The 22,963-nt window shown below is 37.9% G+C and overlaps 1 protein-coding gene across 1 annotated transcript in view; it reads left to right on the forward strand.

Annotated features, from left to right (window-relative positions):
- Positions 1–939: 939 nt before the first annotated feature.
- The window catches only part of LOC128646005 (protocadherin-20-like), an 85,591-nt gene continuing 63,567 nt past the window's right edge, over positions 940–22,963 (forward strand). Inside the window, exon 1 of the mRNA XM_053699389.1 lies at positions 940–1,010. Coding sequence (XP_053555364.1) covers positions 996–1,010 — 15 coding nt within the window. The 5' untranslated portion in view covers positions 940–995. The remainder of the gene's footprint in view (positions 1,011–22,963) is intronic.

Below are 22,963 nucleotides of genomic sequence, written 5' to 3' on the forward strand. Positions count from 1 at the left end.
GTTTCCTGTCCCTTTAAATATCCACCTGTACTAAAGGTATATTTGTTGGACTAAATATTCTGGTGGGTCTGTCTAGAACGTTTTATTTTATTGTAAAAATAAATAAATGGTGCCGTTATTTGAATGATGGTTGAAATGTGTCACTTAAAGGAACATGAAACCCCAATTTTTTCTTTCGTGATTTAGATAGAGGATACAATTTTAAACAACTTTCTAATTTACTTCTATTATCTAATTTGTTTCATTCTCTTGGTATCATTTGTTGAAGGAGCAGCAATGCACTAATGGTTTCTAACTGAATCACAATCAATATATATATGCAGCTACCAATCAGCAGCTAGATCCTAGGTTCTCTGCTGCTCTTCAGCTTGCCTAGATAAACCTTTCAGCAAAGGATAACAAGAGAAGGAAGCAAATGAAATAATAGAAGTAAATTGGAAAGTTGTTTAAAATTGTATTTACTATCTGAATCATGAAAGAAAATGTTTGGGTTTCATGTCCCTTTAACTAAAGTATTCAATCATAATATTTTAAATAAGCCCAAGAAGTGGGCAAACTTCTAATATATTCAAAAGACAATGGTTTTTATATCTCAAGGACAGCAAGACACTATGACAGCGAAAACATTCTTATAATACATTACAATGGCTTTGTTTTATGTAAAATATTCTCATTTCCTTTCTCAAGTGGGAAGTAAACAGCTTAAACAGCTGAGTAACTTCATGAAAGCAAAATAAAGCTGTAAGTGCCAAAGGAACATTACTGTGCAATATAAGCTCACCTACAAAGAAATATATACGGCACATTTATTTCAGGTTACAAAGGACTGGAATTCAACCTACAATGCAGAGAAGCATTATGTGAGTGCCCCACCCAGATATACATAGAGTCGCTGGATAAGCTTCCCTACAGTAAAACTAGTCAAACTACAGTCATCGGACAAGATACATCCTCTGCTGCTTTGCTTAACTTTGTCAGCAATCCCACATAAAGAAATGGAATATTTTCAGGTATGAACATTTTTTTTAAATAATGGCAGCATTATTCTATATTCTATATATATATATATTTATATATTGTGTATATATACCGGTATATATATATATATATATATATATATATATATATATATATAAACAGTATATAGGGACTATACCTAGTCCACTCAGAGTTAAAGATAAGTCAAATTTCTAAGTCATCCACTGCATTTTCTAAGTTGTCTGGGGACAAGTGGATCACTGGTTTCAAGTTTCAAGTCCTGTATGTATGTATATATATATATATATATATATATATATATACATATATACATATACAGTATATATATATATATATATATATATATATATGTGTATGTATATATATATATTTATTTATATATATGTATGTAAAAAAATAGACATTATAAACAGTTTGCTTCTAAATAAATACAGTTTCTTTCTAAATAAAATTATATTTATTATGATAGCAATAGATCACTATTTTGTCTTTGTACATCAGACAACAATATGTTAATTTATCTTAATTAATTATCCACAACTTCAGTCAATATTATGAAAAATTATTTTTACATATATATATTGTTTATAAAGTACATGAAACAAACAATGTATTATATTCTGTTTAAATATGAAAAAAGTGATGAATTATCAAACATTTGCTCATCTAGAAATGTGAGATAAAATTTAGAATCAGATGGATTACCTTGGATAAAGTCTAACACTGTATTTGTGTATGAAGTTATAGCTAAAACTATTATATGGATAACAGTACACATGTCAAGATTCTAGTGAAGATGATATACTGTAATTGTTTCCTAATATCCAATAATATATGTAGAAGTATGGTGCAGCATCATACCACTCATTTAATAAAATAAAAAGAAATTCCCTTGATGCGCGTGATAAATTAAAAAAAAAAAAGTTGAACTTGTTTCCCTTTATTAGAAATTGTTTAAAAGAACCTTTATTAAATGCAAATAGATAGATAGTAGATTAGATAAATATATAACATTTAGTTACCTTTGCTTTGAGAAATAGCTTTTATACAATTTGAGATAAGGATAAGTCCTGTCTGAGAAATTTACTTATCATAGGCAAGATTTATCATTGCATTTCTCCTATATTTGCCCCTAAAAATGTGTACACAAAAAAATGCCCCTTTTTATCAATCAAAATTGCTCCTAAAATTGGGCAAGTTCAACTGCAAAATTCTCCTACTCTATTCCTGTTCTCTTTGGCACACAGATGAGCCAAAAAGGGTTAAATTAGATTGTTTTAGTCATATTTCCTATAATACACCTCATTATTTCAACTAGATAAAAATTTATCCTGCCAATATGTACATTAATGTCATAGGAACATTGTTTGTGTTAAGGGGACAAATGACTACTCATTTGAAAGAAGGTAGTTTGCACTTTCAAATGAAGGGTCACTTGTCCCTCTAGCACAAACAGGAGACGATAGGGGTTCTGTTAGAACTCCCCCCCCTCTCATGGGTAAAAGCACTTTAAGTGCTGTTGCAGGTTATTACAATTTTTACAAGGATCACCTGCATTTGAAAGGGCAGACATCCCTCTTTAAAGGGACAGTATATTGCAGGCTGTTGACATTTTTGGGGTATCTACTGCATCTTGCAGGAACAAAGGTCTCCTCATTTGAAAGAGGGGAAGCTGCCTTTTCAAATAAGGTGCCACATGCTCTTGTAAGATGCAAACGATTGTTCATTGTTTAAATAACAATAACCCAAAAGTGCAATTTACCTGAGGAGGCCCCAGTTTGAGCAAGATGGACAAGTACCACCTCATTTGAAAAGGCATTGTTTCTATTTTGGGGGTTTCTGTGCTTTTTAAGAGGTCTTAATTACCTTCTCACCATATAAATATATCATAATACCCCACTATCCCAATAATAATAATATTTATTTAATTAATTTATATATTTATTTATATGTTTTTGCTATGCTGAATGAGTTTGGAGAGAGCTAAGAAATGTATACATTTTCAAAATGGGTTAAGATACCCCTGGGGAAATTTGTGTGGTTAGATATTTTATACCTGCTAATTTTCTACACAAATTGCAATATAGTGCAGTGCATAGTGACAAAAAACTTTTTTCTTCTGACTGGAAAAATGTGAATTGAACAATATAGGTATAAAATCCTGAATTTGGGTGTTTATGGTAAGGGGATCTGGATTTTTTTAAAAATATTTGATATTTCTGCAACTTAAAAATGCTTTCTTTACTTGCAAAAACAAGGTATAATTTGTACAAGTACCTCACGGAAAAAAATTGTCATTGATAATTTTTGTCTATTTACCATGTAATCCTGTGTGGCAGACTAGCATGTTCCTGGTGCATACAGACCAATCATCACCTTTATATGCTCTGAGATCATCATATAATGAGTGTACAAGGTGAAAATTGCTAATTATAAAATCCACTACAATATGTGTGTATATATGAGAACATTTCTTAAGACAGTATTCTGGCTGGAGCTATACATTTTGCTTGATTACAAATTATTGATACTCTGGCACTATCATAGATTTACAGTCATCATCAAAGCAAGCAAAGATGGATTTTTTTTTTTTACTATAAATGATCTTTTACCAGAGAAAAATATAAATTAGAAAAGAGATTACTATTAAACCTACATTATTACTGTCATATGGTGCTTCATACACTTGTGTGTAGAGCTGGTGACAGAATTAAAAGGGATAGAGGGTGGGATGAACCGAAGGGGCAACTGTAAAGGAGGGAAGGTATAGCCAAAAGAATATGGGAAAAAGGGAGAGGTTAGGTGAGAGAGAGGAATGATAAATGCATAAACTGCTGAATTGCTGCAGTTTTCCAGGAAACCGTTGGAGAGAGTTATTTTTAAGGAGTAGGCAGGTTTTTTCATAGGATGCTGCACAAGTAAGTAAGACTGTGGGATGTAGCATAACCAGAACTACATTTTAACCTACAATTTCAATAAGCACACAGATGGGAGCACAAAGTTGTACAACTCCATACTTTTATTCCATGCTGGTTAAAACAGTGCATATTCACCAAATGCAAACAGGACAGTGGACAGTTCAAAACAAGTGGAGGATAGCTTAACAGCTGATGCATTTCGGCTGATAGCTGAACTCCAAGCTGAATTAAAAACACACCCTATTTAAAGGGGCTTCTATACTCCTATTGGCTTAAAATTTGTTCAACCTGATTAACTCTTACATTTCCATAGGTGAGTTCACAGCAAACTATTTCAACATCACTTGAGATGGTATTGGTTTAAATATATAAAGTGAGAGAAAAAATTAATTTGATCCCCTGCTGATTTTGTATGTTTGCCCACTGACAAAGAATTAATCAGTCTATAATTTTAATGGTAGGTTTACTTGAAGAGTGAGAGAGAGAATAACAACAAAAAAATCCAGAAAAATGCATTTCAAAAAAGTTATAAATTGATTTGCATTTTAATGAGTGCAATAAGTTTTTGATCCCCTATCAATCTGCAAGATTTCTGGCTCCCAGGTGTCTTTTATACAGGTAATTAACTAAGATTAGGAGCACTCTCTTAAAGGGAGTGCTCCTAATCTCAGCTTGTTACCTGTATAAAAGACACCTGTCCACAGACGCAATCAGTCAATCAGATTCCAAACTCTCCACCATGGTCAAGACCAAAGAGCTGTGCAAGATGTCAGGGACAAGATTGTAGACCTACACAAGGATGGAATGGGCTACAAGACAAGCAGATTGGTGAGAAGGTGACATTAGTTGGTGCAATTATTCGCAAATGAAAGAAACACAAAATAACTGTCATTCTCCCTCGGTCTGGGGCTCCATGCAAGATCTCACCTAGTGGAGTTTCAATGATTATGAGAATGGTGAGGAATCAGCCCAGAACTACACAGAAGGATCTTGTCAATAATCTCAAGGCAGCTGGCACCATAGTCACCAAGAAAACAATTGGTATCATACTATGCCGTAAAGGACTGAAATCCTGCAGCGCCTGCAAGGTCCCCCTGCTCAAGAAGGCACATGTACAGGCCCATCTAAAGTTTGCCAATGAATATCTTAATGAGATCAGAGGAGAAATATCTTCAGAGGAGAAATGGGTGAAAGTGTTGTGGTCATATGAGACTAATATCGAGTTCTTTGGCATCAACTCAACTGTTTGGAGGAGGAGGAATGCTGCCTATGACCCCAAGAACACCATCCCCACTGTCAAACATGGAGGTGGAAACATGCTTTGGGGGGGGGGAAACTAGTAGCTGTCATGAGAACAGCATTATAACGGAGCTCCACCACAAAGGCCCTTTATCTACTGGAAATTCTGGGCATCCTTACCCAAATCACCTATAAAACCATATGGTGGCCCTCCTACATCCCCCAGCTGCAACCTAGAAGGGGTATTTTTCTATTTTTAGTACCTGGGGACCCACACAACGGATGGCCGCAAAACTGCCACATCAGGCCTCAGACGCCAAGATTGCCCCTTGTAAAGGGGGAGGCTTGGGAGGCTTCAGCAGCCATCAGATCTGATATCAAGTGGCCTGGGAGCAAGAAACAGCCCCCTCATCACTGACCGGATCAATAAATAAATTTAGCCCGGGGATTGGGCCTACCACGGAGCTCCGGCTCGAAAACGATAGGCCCCTTCAACATAATTTTGCATCCATTTGCTCCTCTGTGGTCTGGTCACACTACACAAGCACCAGCAACTGCAAGAACCCCCCCCCCAGCAAAGGCCAGACAACAGCCAACAATTTAGGCCGGTGATTAGGCCTACCACAAGGCTGGAGCCTCCTAAAAAGTGACAGTAAGCACCTCTCATTTCTCTTTACTTCTCAGTATCTCACTAGAGACAAACATCTAACCGCCCCTTACCACTACTCCTTGTTTGCTAATCTTAATCTGAGCCTATCTGCCTCAGTAATACAAAAATACTGTAACAGCTTCCTGCAGTTTCCACATTAAATAACCTGTATAGGCCCAAACACTCCTGAGCCCACAAACTCCCCTCAAAAACTTTCACCTCCCTCTTCATCTTACCATTGAGTCTGGGAGCAAATACATTAGAGGGGGGAAAATAAAAAAAAAAAACTCCTTCTGCAAATAGCGGTCATTTTCCCTTAAAATATTGTCAGGTATTAAATTGCCCCTTCAGCATCTTAGGTTTATTGCCTGCCTATTGCACGTTGAGTCAAAAGAACAGCACACTTCTGAATAATCCTACCTCAGCTGCTATAGGACCACATTGGGAGCAATTACCATCAAGAATGGCATTCAAACGTAACACTAAGCAAGATAAAATGCCAAAACCTATATCGGGGAAATCAAATATTATGTCCTCCTTTTTGCAGTGTCCTGACTCAGTGAATACCTCCCCTACTAGTCACAAACCTAAGGAAAAACCCCTGCAAGTACAGACACAAGAACCCCAATCTAGCAGAAACCTACCAGTGGACTGTCAGCTCCCCCCAAATTTCTTGCAAAACTTACCTTGGAGGCAAGACTTAGCAGACATCAGCAGGCATCAGAGTAAAACTGGCGGAGTTGAAACAAGATATCCACACTCTAGGCTTTCAGGTAGAAACCTTGGAAAGCAATCAAGATATCATTAAAGAAGACGTCAATCAGCTGACTTCTCAGCAAGAGACCATCCTTTCTCTTCATGATAAACTTGATGATTTGGAAAACCGAAGCAGGTGCAAAAATATGCGTATTAGGGGAGTACCTGAATCAGTACTGACAAGAGACTTTCCTGTCTATCTTCAGGACTTGTTCCGTCATCTAAAAGATCCCTCCTACACTGATGACATTCCTTGGGTCAGAGCTCACAGAACCCTGAGACCAAAGCCACCGGACTCAGCCCCACCAAGGGACATCGTGATTTGCCTCAAGAACTTTCAGGAGAAGGAAATGCTCCTAAATCAAGCCTGCAAAAACCAGCCTGTGAGGTTCATAGGCAATGTCCTGCAGTTCTTCCAGGATTTGTCAACCCACACTCTACAACGTAGGAAGGAATTTTCACCCCTCACCACCCTGCTGCGGAACAAAAGAATCCCGTACCGATGGGGCTTCCCAACTAACCTCTGGACAATCAGCAATAGCACCCGCGTAGTATGCAAAAAAACAGAAGACATTCCAATCTTTTGTGGAACACTAGGACTTGACCCCCCTCAGACATGTCCCCCTCTTAGCCACTGAACTCTCAAACCCCCAAAAGACAGAACACTCCAGGACAATCCTGGTATACTGCCCATACCTAGGAAAAGTAAGCCAAAAGATACCACCAACATTATGCTTTGGGGGTGTTTTTCTGCTAAGGGGACAGGACAACTGCATCAAAGAGATGATGGATGGGGGCATGTACCATCAAATCTTGGGTGAAAACCTCCTTCCCTCAGCCAGAGAATTGAAAATAGGTCTTGAATGGGTATTCCAGCATGACAATGACCCAAAACACACGGCCAAGGCAACAAAGGAGTGGGTAAAGAAGAAGCACATTAAGGTCCTGGAGTGGCCTAGCCAGTCTCTAGACCTTAACCCCATAGAAAATCTGTGGAGGGAGCTAAAGGTTTGAGTTGACAAACGTCAGCCTCGAAACCTTAATGACTTGGAGTGGATCTGCAAACAGTAGTGGGACAAAATCCCTCCTTAGATGTGTGCAAACCTGGTGGCCAATTACAAGAAATGTCTGACTTCTGTGATTGCCAAAAGGGTTTTGCCACCAAGTACTAAGTCATGTTTTGCAAAGGGGTCAAATACTTATTTCACTCATTAAAATGCAAATCAATTTTATTTATTTTTTTAAATGCGTTTTTCTGAATTTTGTTGTTGTTATTCTGTCTCTCACTGTTCAAATAAACCTACCATTAAAATTATAGACTGATCATTTTTTTGACAGTGGGCAAATGTACAAAATCAGCAGGGAATCAAATAATTGTTTCCCTCACTGTATATTTAAATTAAAAAATGTACAAAAAAGGGGACTTGATACATATATTTTAACATCAGAAAAGCCTAAATCTACATTAGGGTAACATGATGAGCATTTGTTACAGAATCACACACAATGCAATATCTCATATTACTTTGTCCTTGACATACATATGTATAGAGACATCTACAGCATTCATGCATTGGTAAAACAACTTCTTATGGATTAGAGGAAATTCTTCCTTCCTAGGTTTACAAGTTAAAGTTGCCAATTAATACTTTATATGTACCCTACAGTTTATTCCCTTACATTATACTCTCCCCAAAGCTGTACATCTATTGCCTACTAACCACCCAAATAATATAAGTAGGGTAAAGAGGGGTGGGGGGGAGAAGGGACAGAAAGGGAAAAAAAGGAAAAGGGTTAGAGGAATACTAAGATGGGGAGGGCGAAGGAAAGTGGAAAGGAAAGAAGGGGGGGCAGGAAAAAAGGAGGAAGGCAGAAAAGGATGACAAAAGAGAGGGTCCAGGTTAGCATATCTATGACAATTACCAAAAGTTCATTAAATCGTAACTGGCATCCTAGTTTTCAATTTGAAAAACCAGCATACCTTCTGTTTTCCAAGACGTTTCTCTCTATCATCTCCCCTTTTGGGGGATTTTATTTTTTTCAATAACAATCCACTTAAAGGAATTAGGGGGCTACTTATCAAGCCGTCTACTTTTCTGGCTTCGCCGGCCCAATACGTCCGCCTAAACTCGCCTACCTTCGCCGCCGCGGACCTTGAATACGTTCGCCTAAGTTATCAAATAAAGCTGTCAAAAAGCCGCGGGGCGATGAGCAGCGGACTGTGACAGTTATCACTCATCCGATCTCGCTGCCCTTCGGCTTTTTCCCAGCTTTATTGCTAGCCTGTCACTAAGCACTCACACTAAACTACACTGTTCTACCCCCTATACCGGCGCCCCCGGAGGCCCCCGCAACTAAATAAAGTTACTAACCCCTAAACCGCCGCTCCTAGACCCCGCCGCAAGTCTTATAAATGTATTAACCCCTAAACCGCCGCTCCTAGACCCCGCCGCAAGTCTTATAAATGTATTAACCCCTAAACCGCCGCTCCTAGACCCCGCCGCAAGTCTTATAAATGTATTAACCCCTAAACCGCCGCTCCCGGACACCGCTGCCACCTACATTATACCTAGTAACCCCTATCCTGCCCCCCTATACCGTCGCCCTCTATTATAAAATTATTAACCCCTATCCTGCTGATCCCGCACCTCTCCGCAACTAAATAAATAGTTTAACCCCTAAACCGCCGCTCCATGAACCCGCCGCAACCTATAATAAATTTATTAACCCCTATCCTGCCCCCCACTACGCCGCCGCCACTGTAATAAAATGATTAACCCCTAAACCTAAGTCTAACCCTAACCATAACGCCCCCCTAACTTAAATATTAATTAAATAAATCTAAATAAATTAACTCTTATTAACTAAATGAATCCTATTTAAAACTAAATACTTACCTTTAAAATAAACCCTAATATAGCTACAATATAAATAATGATTATATTCTAGCTATCTTAGGATTTATTTTTATTTTACAGGTACCTTTCAATTTATTTTAACCATGTACAATAGCTATTAAATAGTTATTAACTATTTAATAGCTTATCTAGCTAAAATAAAGAGAAATGTACCTGTGAAATAAATCCTAACCTAAGTTACAATTACACCTAACACTATACTTTAATAAATTATTCCTATTTAAAAATAAATACTTACCTGTAAAATAAACACTAAGATAGCTACAATATAATTAATAATTACATTGTAGCTATCTTAGGATTTATATTTATTTTACAGGTAACTTTGTATTTATTTTAGCTAGTTAGAATAGTTATTAAATAGTTATTAACTATTTAATAACTACCTAGCTAAAAGAAATACAAAATTACCTGTAAAATAAATCCTAACTTAAGTTACAATTAAACCTAATACTACACTATCATTAAATTAACTAAATAAACTACCTACAAAGAACTACAATGAAATACAATTACATAAACTAACTAAAGTACAAAAAATAAAAAAAGCTAAGTTACAAAAAATAAAAAATTAAGTTACAAACATGTTAAAAATATTACAACAATTTTAAGCTACTTACACCTAATCTAAGCCCCCTAATAAAATAACAAACCCCCCCAAAATAAAAAAAATCCCTACCCTATTCTAAATTACATAAATTTCAAAGCTCTTTTACCTTACCAGCCCTTAAAAGGGCCATTTGTGGGGGCATGCCCCAAAAAGTTCAGCTCTTTTGCCTGTAAAATAAAAATACAACCCCCCCCCAACATTAAAACCCACCACCCACATACCCCTAATCTAACCCAAACCCCCCTTACAAAAACCTAACACTAATCCCCTGAAGATCATCCTACCTTGAGTCGTCTTCACTCAGCCGAGCCACCGATGGAACTGAAGAGGACATCCGGAGCGGAAGAAGTTAATCCTCCAAGCGGCGCTGAAGAAATCTTCCATCCGATGAAGTCATCATCCAGGCGGCGCTGAAGAAGTCTTCGATCCGGCCGATGTCATCTTCAAAGAGGCGCTGAAGAGGTCTTCTATCCGGGCGAAGTCATCTTCCAAGCCGGGTCTTCAATCTTCCTTCCGCCGACGCGGAACCACCTTCTTCACCGACGGACTACGACGAATGACGGCTCCTTTAAGGGACGTCATCCAAGATGGCGTCCCCTCAATTCCGATTGGCTGATAGGATTCTATCAGCCAATCGGAATTAAGGTAGGAAAATCTGATTGGCTGATGGAATCAGCCAATCAGATTCAAGTTCAATCCGATTGGCTGATCCAATCAGCCAATCAGATTGAGCTCGCATTCTATTGGCTGATCGGAACAGCCAATAGAATGCGAGCTCAATCTGATTGGCTGATTCCATCAGCCAATCAGATTTTCCTACCTTAATTCCGATTGGCTGATAGAATCCTATCAGCCAATCGGAATTGAGGGGACGCCATCTTGGATGACGTCCCTTAAAGGAGCCGTCATTCGTCGTAGTCCGTCGGTGAAGAAGGTGGTTCCGCTTCGGCGGAAGGAAGATTAAAGACCCGGCTTGGAAGATGACTTCGCCCGGATAGAAGACCTCTTCAGCGCCTCTTTGAAGATGACATCGGCCGGATCGAAGACTTCTTCAGCGCCGCCTGGATGATGACTTCATCGGATGGAAGATTTCTTCAGCGCCGCTTGGAGGATTAACTTCTTCCGCTCCGGATGTCCTCTTCAGTTCCATCGGTGGCTCGGCTGAGTGAAGACGACTCAAGGTAGGATGATCTTCAGGGGATTAGTGTTAGGTTTTTGTAAGGGGGGTTTGGGTTAGATTAGGGGTATGTGGGTGGTGGGTTTTAATGTTGGGGGGGGGGTTGTATTTTTATTTTACAGGCAAAAGAGCTGAACTTTTTGGGGCATGCCCCCACAAATGGCCCTTTTAAGGGCTGGTAAGGTAAAAGAGCTTTGAAATTTATGTAATTTAGAATAGGGTAGGGATTTTTTTTATTTTGGGGGGGTTTGTTATTTTATTAGGGGGCTTAGATTAGGTGTAAGTAGCTTAAAATTGTTGTAATATTTTTAACATGTTTGTAACTTAATTTTTTATTTTTTGTAACTTAGCTTTTTTTATTTTTTGTACTTTAGTTAGTTTATGTAATTGTATTTCATTGTAGTTCTTTGTAGGTAGTTTATTTAGTTAATTTAATGATAGTGTAGTATTAGGTTTAATTGTAACTTAAGTTAGGATTTATTTTACAGGTAATTTTGTATTTCTTTTAGCTAGGTAGTTATTAAATAGTTAATAACTATTTAATAACTATTCTAACTAGCTAAAATAAATACAAAGTTACCTGTAAAATAAATATAAATCCTAAGATAGCTATAATATAATTATTAATTACATTGTAGCTATCTTAGGGTTTATTTTACAGGTAAGTATTTATTTTTAAATAGGAATAATTTATTAAAGTATAGTGTTAGGTGTAATTGTAACTTAGGTTAGGATTTATTTCACAGGTACATTTCTCTTTATTTTAGCTAGGTAAGCTATTAAATAGTTAATAACTATTTAATAGCTATTGTACATGGTTAAAATAAATTGAAAGGTACCTGTAAAATAAAAATAAATCCTAAGATAGCTAGAATATAATTATTATTTATATTGTAGCTATATTAGGGTTTATTTTAAAGGTAAGTATTTAGTTTTAAATAGGATTCATTTAGTTAATAAGAGTTAATTTATTTAGATTTATTTAATTAATATTTAAGTTAGGGGGCGTTAGGGTTAGGTTTAGGGGTTAATCATTTTATTACAGTGGCGGCGGCGTAGTGGGGGGCAGGATAGGGGTTAATAAATTTATTATAGGTGGCGACGGTGTAGGGGGGGCAGATTAGGGGTTAATAAATGTATTATAGGTGGCGACGGTGTAGGGGGGGCAGGATAGGGGTTAATACATTTAATATAGGTTGCGGCGGGTTCAGGGAGCGGCGGTTTAGGGGTTAATACATTTATTATAGTTGCGGTGGGCTCCGGGAGCGGCGGTTTAGGGGTTAATATGTATAGAGTAGCTTGCGTGGGCTCCGGGAGCGGCGGTTTAGGGGGTAATAACTTTATTTAGTTGCGGCGGTGTAGGGGGGGTCAGATTAGTGGTGTTTAGACTCGGGGTACATGTTAGGGTGTTAGGTGTAGACAGCTCCCATAGAAATCAATGGGATGTCTGTCAGCAGCGAACTTGTACTTTCGCTATGGTCAGACTCCCATTGATTCCTATGGGATCCGCCGCCTCCAGGCTGGCGCTTTGAAAACCAGGTACGCTGGGCCGTAAAAGTGCCGAGCGTACCTGCTAGTTTTTTGATAGCTAGCAAAAGTAGTGAGAATGTGCCGCACTTGTGTGCGGAACATCTGGAGTGACGTAAGAATCGATCTGTGTCGGACTGAGTCCGGCGGATCGAAGCTGACGTCACAAAATTCTACTTTTGCCGGTCTCGAGCCTTTGATAACTAAGGCGTATCAGCCGCGCCACAAATACGCTGCGGAATACGCAGCGTATTTGAGGTTGACGGCTTGATAACTACCCCCCTTTGTATCCTTATTGTGTGTGCTCACAAAATGTTGGACTATCGGTGTACTTGAGGTTTCTGTTCTAATGCTTGACAGGCACTCTCTAATCCTAGAGTGTACCTCCCGTGTAGTCAAACCTACATATTGTTTATCACAAAGTGTGCAAGTTATCAAATATAACACAAAGGTTTATCTGCAGTTCATGCATGTTTTCTTTTTGAAGTGTTGTCCAGTGACAGTAGACCTAAAATTTTCCCCTTCTTCCACTTTTTCACAAGCCACACACTGTCTATAATTACATTTGTACATTCCATTTGGGGTTAGCCATGCTGAACCTGCAACTTTAGTTTGTCTTAATTTTGTAGGTGATAACATGTTCCCTATAGTTTTGTTTCTTTTATAGGCAAAATGACAACCTTGTCTAGTTAAATCTATCAAATCGTGATCTGTCATAAGCATTGAAAAATTACATTTGATGAGATTAATAACTTGGGTATACTGCTCTTAATAGTTGGTGATAAATAGAAGACCTTTTTTAGTGTAGATTTAAATTATTTGAGTAGGGTTAGGTGTTTAAATATATAATATAGTTAATTTAATTTGTAGTTTAATGTAATTTTAGTATAAAAGTTAGGTTAGATTAATTTTTATTTTAATATAGTTTTTTGTATTTTTAGTATAATAGTTAGGGTAGGTTAATTATTAATTTAATATAGTTTAATGTAATTTTATTATAATAGTTAGGGTAGGTTGATTATTAATTTAATATAGTTTAATGTAATTTTATTATAATAGTTCGGGTAGGTTAATTAATAGTTTAATATAGTTTAATTTAAATCTAAAGGTAAGTTTAAATTTATTATAAGATAGGGATGAGTTAATATTTAATATAAAGTTAGTGGGTTGTTAGGTTTAGGGGTTAATAGTTTAATTTAGTTTATGATGATGTGGGGGGCTGGTGGTTTAGGGGTTAATACATTTATTTAGTTGCGGTGGGCTCCGGAAGCGGCAGGATAGGGCTTAATGATTTTATGTAGGTGGCGGCGGTATAGGGGTGGCAGATTTGGGGTTAATAAGTATAATGTAGGTGGCGGTGGGCTCCGGGAGCGGAGGAATATGGGTTAATAAGTTTATTAGAGTTGTGGTGGGCTCCGGGAGCAGCGGGATAGGGGTCAATAACTTTATATAGTTGCGGTGGGGTCCAGGAGCGGCGGTATAGGGGTTAAACAGTTTAGTATAGTGGCGGTGCTTAGTGACAGTATACAAATAAAGCTGGGAAAAAGCCAAAGAGCAGCAAGATCGATGACTGTTAGTTAACAACAGTCCGCTGCTCACCGCCCCGTACTTGGTGCGCGGCATTTTGACAGCTTTTTTGGTAACTATGGAGAGCATATTCAGGTCCGCGGCAGCGATGTTAGCCGATGTCAGGTGAGCGTATTGGTGCCGTCAAATGCAAGTAAGTTGACGGCTTGATAAGTAGGCCTTTATGTCTAAGTTAAAAAAATACATAAGGGTTGAGAAACTTTCAATTTACCACAAACCAGTGAATAGTAGTGTAATTAATTATTGCACCTTGTCTATCAGTAAATAATAAAGGCCATCAAATGTCTCTTACTCTTAAGGAGATATACACAAATGTGACAGTAAACAAATCCAGTTCTGCTTACCACACGGATCAGTGATACTTCTGGTCCTAGGATGTACCTTTGTCTCAACGAGATAATTTCCACAGTGTATAATTTATTCTTACCTCCTCTCCTTCTACCTGGACGGCAGGGGGGGATTAGGAAAGGGGCAGAAGGGGAAAAAGAAAAAGGGTTAGAGTATACATCTTAAGTGATGTTGAAATAGTTTGCTGTGAACTCACCTGAGGAAATGTAAGAGTTAAGCAGGTTGAACAAATTGTAAGCCAATAGGAGGATAGAAGTCCATGTAAATAGGGTGTGTTTTAAATTCACTTTTATCAGCTTGGAGTACAGCTATCAGCCGAAACGCATCAGCTGTTCAGCTATCCTCTGTCAGTTTTGCACTGTCCACTTTCCTGTGTGTATTTGGAGAATATGCACTGTTTTAACCAGCATTGAATAAAAGTATGGTGTTGTACAGCTTTGTGCTCCCATCTGTGTGCTTATTGAAATTGTGGATTTGACCGAGTGAGCACAGCAGGAGTACAGCAGGAGTACTAAAGCCAGCTTTCCCAACTTGTGATTGGCCGCCAATTTGGATAGACATCTGAGCCATCCAACCGGAATTCCGCTCAAGTGACGTCTGAAAGAGGATATAAGTTCTGTAAAACTATCGAGCTCATGCCGCCTGTTGGCGTTCTCCCATGTAGAAGGAGAGGAGGTACGAATCAATCGTACACCGTGGGAATTATCTCATTGGGACAAAGGTACATCCTAGGACCAGATGTACCACAGAACCGTGTGGTAAGCAGAACTGGATTTGGTTATTGTCACATTTGTGTATATCTCCTTACTGAGTAATATACATTTGATGGCCTTTATTCTTTACTGAAGGACAAGGCACAATAATTAATTAACCTACCCGGGAGCGAATCATTGAGAGCTGCCTGTGGTATAAGGCCAAATCAAAAATATCATAACTGTGGAATTAGGGGATGATGTTCTCTATTCATAACACTTAGTTTTACTTAATTTGCTTTTGCCATTTAGTGGACTTTTGTTATGCGGATGTACTGAGGGGCATATTTAATAGCACATGTATATTGCAAACCTCTTTTTGCTACACGTGTCTGTATCAGACCACAGGTAGTTGCTTTGTACACTACTGCTAGGCAGACCTTAGTACTTTTCTTAATTTTGCACTTTTCTACATGAATACCCAGACGTTGCCCACATTATGTGTGACCCCCCTTTGTTTTGTTCAATGAATGGCACATTTACCTGTTTTCAGCTCAGGACCTATATTGCATTGCTGGTCCAGAGCTGACTTTAACCACTTGTTTTACCTATTTGTTGGGGGTAAACACATAGTTATGTTCAAGCAATAAAAATACACTAGCACATTAGCACATCTAGCATTTTTTTGTTGCTCCTTTATGCCCCTTTAACAGCAGCAGGGTATTAAAATACTTTTTATACAAGCATGCTTTATATTCACAATTAACAGTTAACACAACGATACTGCAAAAATGCATATACATTAAATGAATAAAGGATTTAATTTAAATTGTAAATTTGTTACTAAATTTGATTTGTTTTGCTGCCCCTTGAATAACTTGTAAGTATGTTTTCTTAATCTGTTTGCTGTAGCCAATAAGGGACAAAAATATACACTCAACAAATCACAGCGTAGAATGTAGCTGGGTCAAAGTTCTGACTCCTGTAGGATACATTCTAGCTACTCTGAAAAGGGAACATAGTAAATAATGAACAAAGATATTATACCTTTTAACGGGTAATTTAAATGCATCTTATGTCCTTGCATTGTTTACAGTTCAAATAAAACCTACCAAGTTTAAAAAATCATTATATACAGAATAGTAAAATCTTTTAGTTAAATCCTTTTTGTATATGTTGCGATGACTTTTCAGATTTGCGTATGCCTTTTATTAGCTGCTAAGTGTCATTGTCAATAGTCTCTTTGATCTTGGCCACCCCTAAAAGAAACAAAGAAAAATACATTTTACATGGTCACTGCCAGACGGAGTAATGGAGTAATTTTGCTGTGATGAAATGCACTCCCTTTTAAAAGTAAACAAGACAGTTTTAGATTTTTTTTTTGTCAACACATTTAGTATAATCAGGTTTAGCAACTTGTGTCAGCCACATGAAATCCTAAAACAAGTTGAAGATATTTCCCCTTACAATTATTAACAGCATTGTAATATATTACTGATCAGCTTTTGCATTAGCAGGACATGTTTATTTTGGTTCAATATACAGAAATATTTTAATAATATTACAGAGTTATTGACAACGAAGACCAAACATCTATTATATTTTATGCCATTTAATTAAATCCAAACTTGTTTGTGATCTTTTATAATTGTATTGTAGAGTTCTATTTTTTTATAACCTTCAATCACAGACTGGCTGAGCAGGTCCTACAACTGCTTTCTTTTCACACAATATATGAATGTAAAATATTTTTTTTTAATATTCTTCTTGGAGATTAGTTTTTGTGATCTGCTAAAGCCTAACAATCTAGTTGTAGTAATTGATACATTTTAGAGAAATATAGGTGTAAATACCAGAAGAGAAGAATTTCAGCTTAATCTGGAAACATTGATTCTCATCTGGGTGCAGCCATACCATGGGTCAAGAAGATTCAGTAAGTAGTTTTTCTAGTCAAGCATATATCTCAAAGCAGACCTCCCAATATTTTCCAGACAGTATCTCGGACCATGAGGTTGTGGGCTGAGTCAGGGCAGTTACACTCTTATTGTCACTACAGTTGGAATATGCTTTGAATGGAAGAGAATTGATTTTAGATACAAACCTTTTTGGTTTAAAAACCAATGTCTTGTATAGACAACAGCCAATTTTCCTTATAGACCAGTGGAACAGCAATTAGCAACAGGTTTGTACCTAGTTACACCAATCTATATAAAGCAGTTTGTTTTTAGAAGATGTAACTGGCATGCAGTGGTAGATGTCAATAGTTATACTGAGATAAAAATTGTACTGAGAAAAGAAATGTTTTTCAAGAACAGATGTACATGCTAAAATTGAGATTTATCAAGAAAAGTTATAGGGCTCCATTTACTAAAAGCTTTGTCAACGAGGTTCACTCACGAGAACCTGTCCGTTCAGCTGCCCGCATTTAACAGTTGCTACTTGTGCAATGCTCTCCCTGCTCGTGCTCGACTGCCAATTATTCCAATCAGATCAGGATGATTTAACTCCGCCACACTTTAGGTGGGAGAGAAAATAAGTAGCTCCAAGACCGCAGCTACCTTATTAGCAAGCCTAAAACTCTGTTGCCCCGAAGATGCGTTCGCAGATAAATAAATAGGGTTCATAATAACAATCATTTAAAAAGTGTCTATTCAGATACTGAAAATAGAGACAGAAAATTATTAATGATATACAAAGAGTTTTAAAGGAAAATGAAGTTGGACCCATAATACTAGATTATAGTACACAAAGAAATAGTAACTATGACTAATACATTTTCTATTTTTGTAATAAATGAGCTTTGTGTCAAAAGATTACTGAATTCTCAGTCTTTTCTAGGGCAAATGTTACTTGATTTGACCTTCTCTTCTCTATTTAATTGTAAATAATATATATTACTATATGGCTCTGCACCACTTGCCTTATATAGGCTGACTGTGTGTATTATAATGACACAACTCTATAATAACAGCTCAAAATTCTGTAAAAGCCAGTTTCCAACCACTCATGTGTTGAATTAATGTTTACTCCTACACCTAAAGAATTGGATGCAATATCCATAATTAGGTTTTCTCTTGTTGGATTGGCTAACAACTTAAAATAGTACTTTAAGCTCACAGTGTGAGAGATGGCTTTCACCCCATCAGACCAAACCTGGGAGGCAGAATTAACAGCTTCTCTCTCGGTGCCAAGTATAGTGGAAGGTCAGGATAAAGATGAGGAACCTTTAAATATTTATTTTGCCTTAAAGAGTTGCAAAGAAACTGTTTGTGAAACAGGTAAAACTTAGGGCAGATGCATCTAGCCTTGAAAACTATATAAAGAGTAATGTCATTCCTAGAGAACTAAGACTGAGATTGCATCCTGGGACTAGTGTAAGGGAAGATGAAGGAGGGGATCTGTTCATCTGTTATATACAAGAGAGGCATCCTGCAAATGGTTCCACATCTATAAGGTATAAGAAGTATAAGACATTTAAATATTAATTATTTGTTAGGAGCCAAAAATGACTGCCAAGCTCCGCCCACCTATTGCATGTATATTTTGCTATGTTAAGTTTCTCCATTCACGATCGACTATTAAATACGTTTTCCAACTCTTACATGCTGATTTGTGCATGTGCAGTTTTAAATAGCTAACTGAAAAATATTAAAAGTGCTAAATTGTCATACAATAAAACAGCTAACCGGACAAGATAAAGCTGCTAACAAACAATGATTATTTAAAAGTATAATGTACTTCAAGCCTATAGATGCGGAACCCGTTGCAAGATGAATGTTAGGTATGTAAAAATAACTAGCTCTAGACTGTCCCTTTAATTAATACCCCATACTTGTAAACATTCTAAAGAGGAAGAATTATCATGATTTTTCTTGTACATGTTATACCTCTCTTAAAATACTAATATATGCACCATAAAGTTGGAAAACGTATAAAAGATATTTTGAAAGTAAATGGCTAAAAGCAATTATCCAATAAAATTAAAAATATCCATGGATAAACTAAAATTTGTTCTTTGAAAAAGCAAAAGGTTGCTTTCTCTTGTTTACTGCAGTATTTTAAGTATATGCGGCAGTTTCAATAGACAAAATTAGCTATTTCATTTGACAAAATAAAGGTTACGCTATATATGCAAATAGTTTAATATATTACAGCAGATCAAACAGATTATTGATGTTACATTAAAAAGAAGAAAACAATTACAGTACACTGTCCCTTTAACCTGGTTTTAAGGCACAAGATACATTTTGGAAGGATTGTTCTGCTATTGAAAGTCTGAAAAATATGAATCATTTTACATCTGTGAGAAATAAAGAACCTTGTCTTTGAGTAGTGGCCAATATCTTGACAAAAGTTTTGACAGGTGCCAAAATGAATTGTTGCATTATAGAAATGGGGGATACAAGATCACATAAGTGACATCACTGCAAATGTCAGAGGTGGCATCAATGAAAATGAGGTAACAGAGAAATAAAGATGCAGCAGTTGTGTTTACAATGATTTCCCCCCTTGAGTAGTTACCTATTTGAGTAAAAGCTTTTAGTATTCCAAAGCAACAGCTGAAAATTGGAAATCATATGTTTCCACCACAAAGGCCGAGATTTATGAAGCTGCATGATGCAGCTTCAGAGATCTTGGGGAGCCGGCAGCCGATACTTAAGAAGCAGCAGGCTGATTAAACTTTACTCCACTTCTGAGTTAATTGATTGACAACACCTCGCTTGCAAATGGCTGCATGAAAGCAGGGGGTGGCATTGCACACTTAGGGGCTGATTTATCATGTGTCAGGTGGACATTACCCGCTGTAGCAATTCTATCATTGCACAAGCATTTAGTGTAAAATGCTTGTGCAATGCCGCCCCCTGCACATTCACTGCCAATCGGCCGCTAGCAAGGGGTGTCAATCATTCTGATTGTATCTGATCGGGATGATTGCTGTCTGCCACCTCAGAGGTGGTGGACGAGTTAAGAAACAGCGGTCTTATGACCGCTGCTTCTTAACTTAATTTTCAGGCAGACCTGAAACTACGGGGGTAGATTGCAGCATTCACTGCTTGATAAATCTACCCCTTAGAGTAGAGTACAATTTTAAATGCGGGCAGCGTATTGCTGCCTGCTGGACGTAATGCCTGCTGAGACATAACTATAGGACCTTAAACTCTCTGAACAAATAGATTTTTTCAGAACTTTCACAGTAAGCTTGAATCCAGAAGGGATGTGGTTTTAGTGTAATCTCCAGGAGACTTTTGGGAAACCTGCCATGGGGAAATGTCAAGCACATTATGAGGTCTATTTTGTTTTAAAAAAAATGCAGCAACAGTGCAACCATAACACAGGTTTAAACCTACAGGGTGTCAGCAATACTAGAGGGGTGACAGCAATACTAGAGGGGTGATAGCAATACTAGAGGGGTGACAGTAAAACTAGAGGGGTGACAGCAATACTAGAGGGGTGATAGCAATACTAGAGGGGTGACAGCAATACTAGAGGGGTGATAGCAATACTAGAGGGGTGATAGCAATACTATAGGGGTGACAGCAATACTAGAGGGGTGACAGCAATACTAGAGGGGTGATAGCAATACTAGAGGGGTGATAGCAATACTAGAGGGGTGACAGCAATACTAGAGGGGTGACAGCAATACTAGAGGGGTGATAGCAATACTAGAGGGGTGACAGCAATACTAGAGGGGTGACAGCAGTACTAGAGGGGTGACAGCAATACTAGAGGGGTGATAGCAATACTAGAGGGGTGATAGCAATACTAGAGGGGTGATAGCAATACTAGAGGGGTGATAGCAATACTAGAGGGGTGACAGCAATACTAGAGGGGTGACAGCAATACTAGAGGGGTGATAGCAATACTAGAGGGGTGACAGCAATACTAGAGGGGTGACAGCAATACTAGAGGGGTGATAGCAATACTAGAGGGGTGACAGCAATACTAGAGGGGTGACAGCAATACTAGAGGGGTGACAGCAATACTAGAGGGGTGATAGCAATACTAGAGGGGTGATAGCAATACTAGAGGGGTGACAGCAATACTAGAGGGGTGACAGCAATACTAGAGGGGTGATAGCAATACTAGAGGGGTGACAGCAATACTAGAGGGGTGATAGCAATACTAGAGGGGTGACAGCAATACTAGAGGGGTGATAGCAATACTAGAGGGGTGACAGCAATACTAGAGGGGTGACAGCAATACTATAGGGGTGACAGCAATACTATAGGGGTGACAGCAATACTAGAGGGGTGATAGCAATACTAGAGGGGTGATAGCAATACTAGAGGGGTGACAGCAATACTAGAGGGGTGATAGCAATACTAGAGGGGTGACAGCAGTACTAGAGGGGTGACAGCAATACTAGAGGGGTGACAGCAATACTAGAGGGGTGACAGCAATACTAGAGGGGTGATAGCAATACTAGAGGGGTGACAGCAATACTAGAGGGGTGACAGCAATACTAGAGGGGTGATAGCAATACTAGAGGGGTGACAGCAATACTAGAGGGGTGACAGCAATACTAGAGGGGTGACAGCAGTACTAGAGGGGTGACAGCAGTACTAGAGGGGTGACAGCAATACTAGAGGGGTGACAGCAATACTAGAGGGGTGACAGCAATACTAGGGGGTGACAGCAGTACTTGAACCTTCTGTCTAGTGAGATATGTACAATTGCAGAAACACAACACAAGGAGAAACCTCAAACTAATTATGGGAAACATTGTATAGTTAAATTTCCCTACAGCAACCCTAGCCTTAAAGGCTGGATACCACCTATTTACCTTAATATCATCAACTACAAGGATAGCTGTCATACAAGGAACCTCTACCCCTTAAAACATATTCAACAATGAACATAAAAAGCAATGTAGCAATGACCACTGTTTACTTAACAAGATGCAGGGACATGAATTCTATCAATCAGAATGGTCATGGAGACAGAAGCTTGATACAGCAGTCTACAAAAACATGAACCTTGAAAAAGCTAACAGCAGGCTATGAAATGTACATTAGCATCTGTGTGTCACAACAGAGTCTTACATCATATAAAAACTTAGACTGCAGTAGATAGTGTATAAAATAGTTTTGGATAGCCTTAGTTTCTAATCCATTACCAGCGTAATACCAGTGTAACCTACCATTCTTGGTATTTTTTTATTGTTTTTACCACTATTTTGAATAAAAAAAAAAATCTCTGAACCATTTCGAGTTGTCTTGGGATGCTGTTGCCAGGCATACACCTATAATAAAGCTGTGTGAATAACCACTTGTCATGTTGCAAATCACTTGATTTAACAAAAATACACTATTTCTTCTCTCCTTTCTATGAGTATTACTGTGGAAGATGTAAGAATTCAATACTGGGCTTCATCTCCTTAATTTTAATTTTAAATACCATTGTCTAATTAAAAACACTTATTATAGATATACACATCTTACTTTATATTTTCACAGACTAATACAAAAGGCACAAAATGGTGGGAACAACAACATGGTGGTACATGATTTTGTCATGTTGATGACATTACACAGCCAACCCT

This window comes from Bombina bombina, chromosome 1 (genome assembly GCF_027579735.1).
Source record: "Bombina bombina isolate aBomBom1 chromosome 1, aBomBom1.pri, whole genome shotgun sequence".
NCBI classification, from domain to species: domain Eukaryota; kingdom Metazoa; phylum Chordata; class Amphibia; order Anura; family Bombinatoridae; genus Bombina; species Bombina bombina.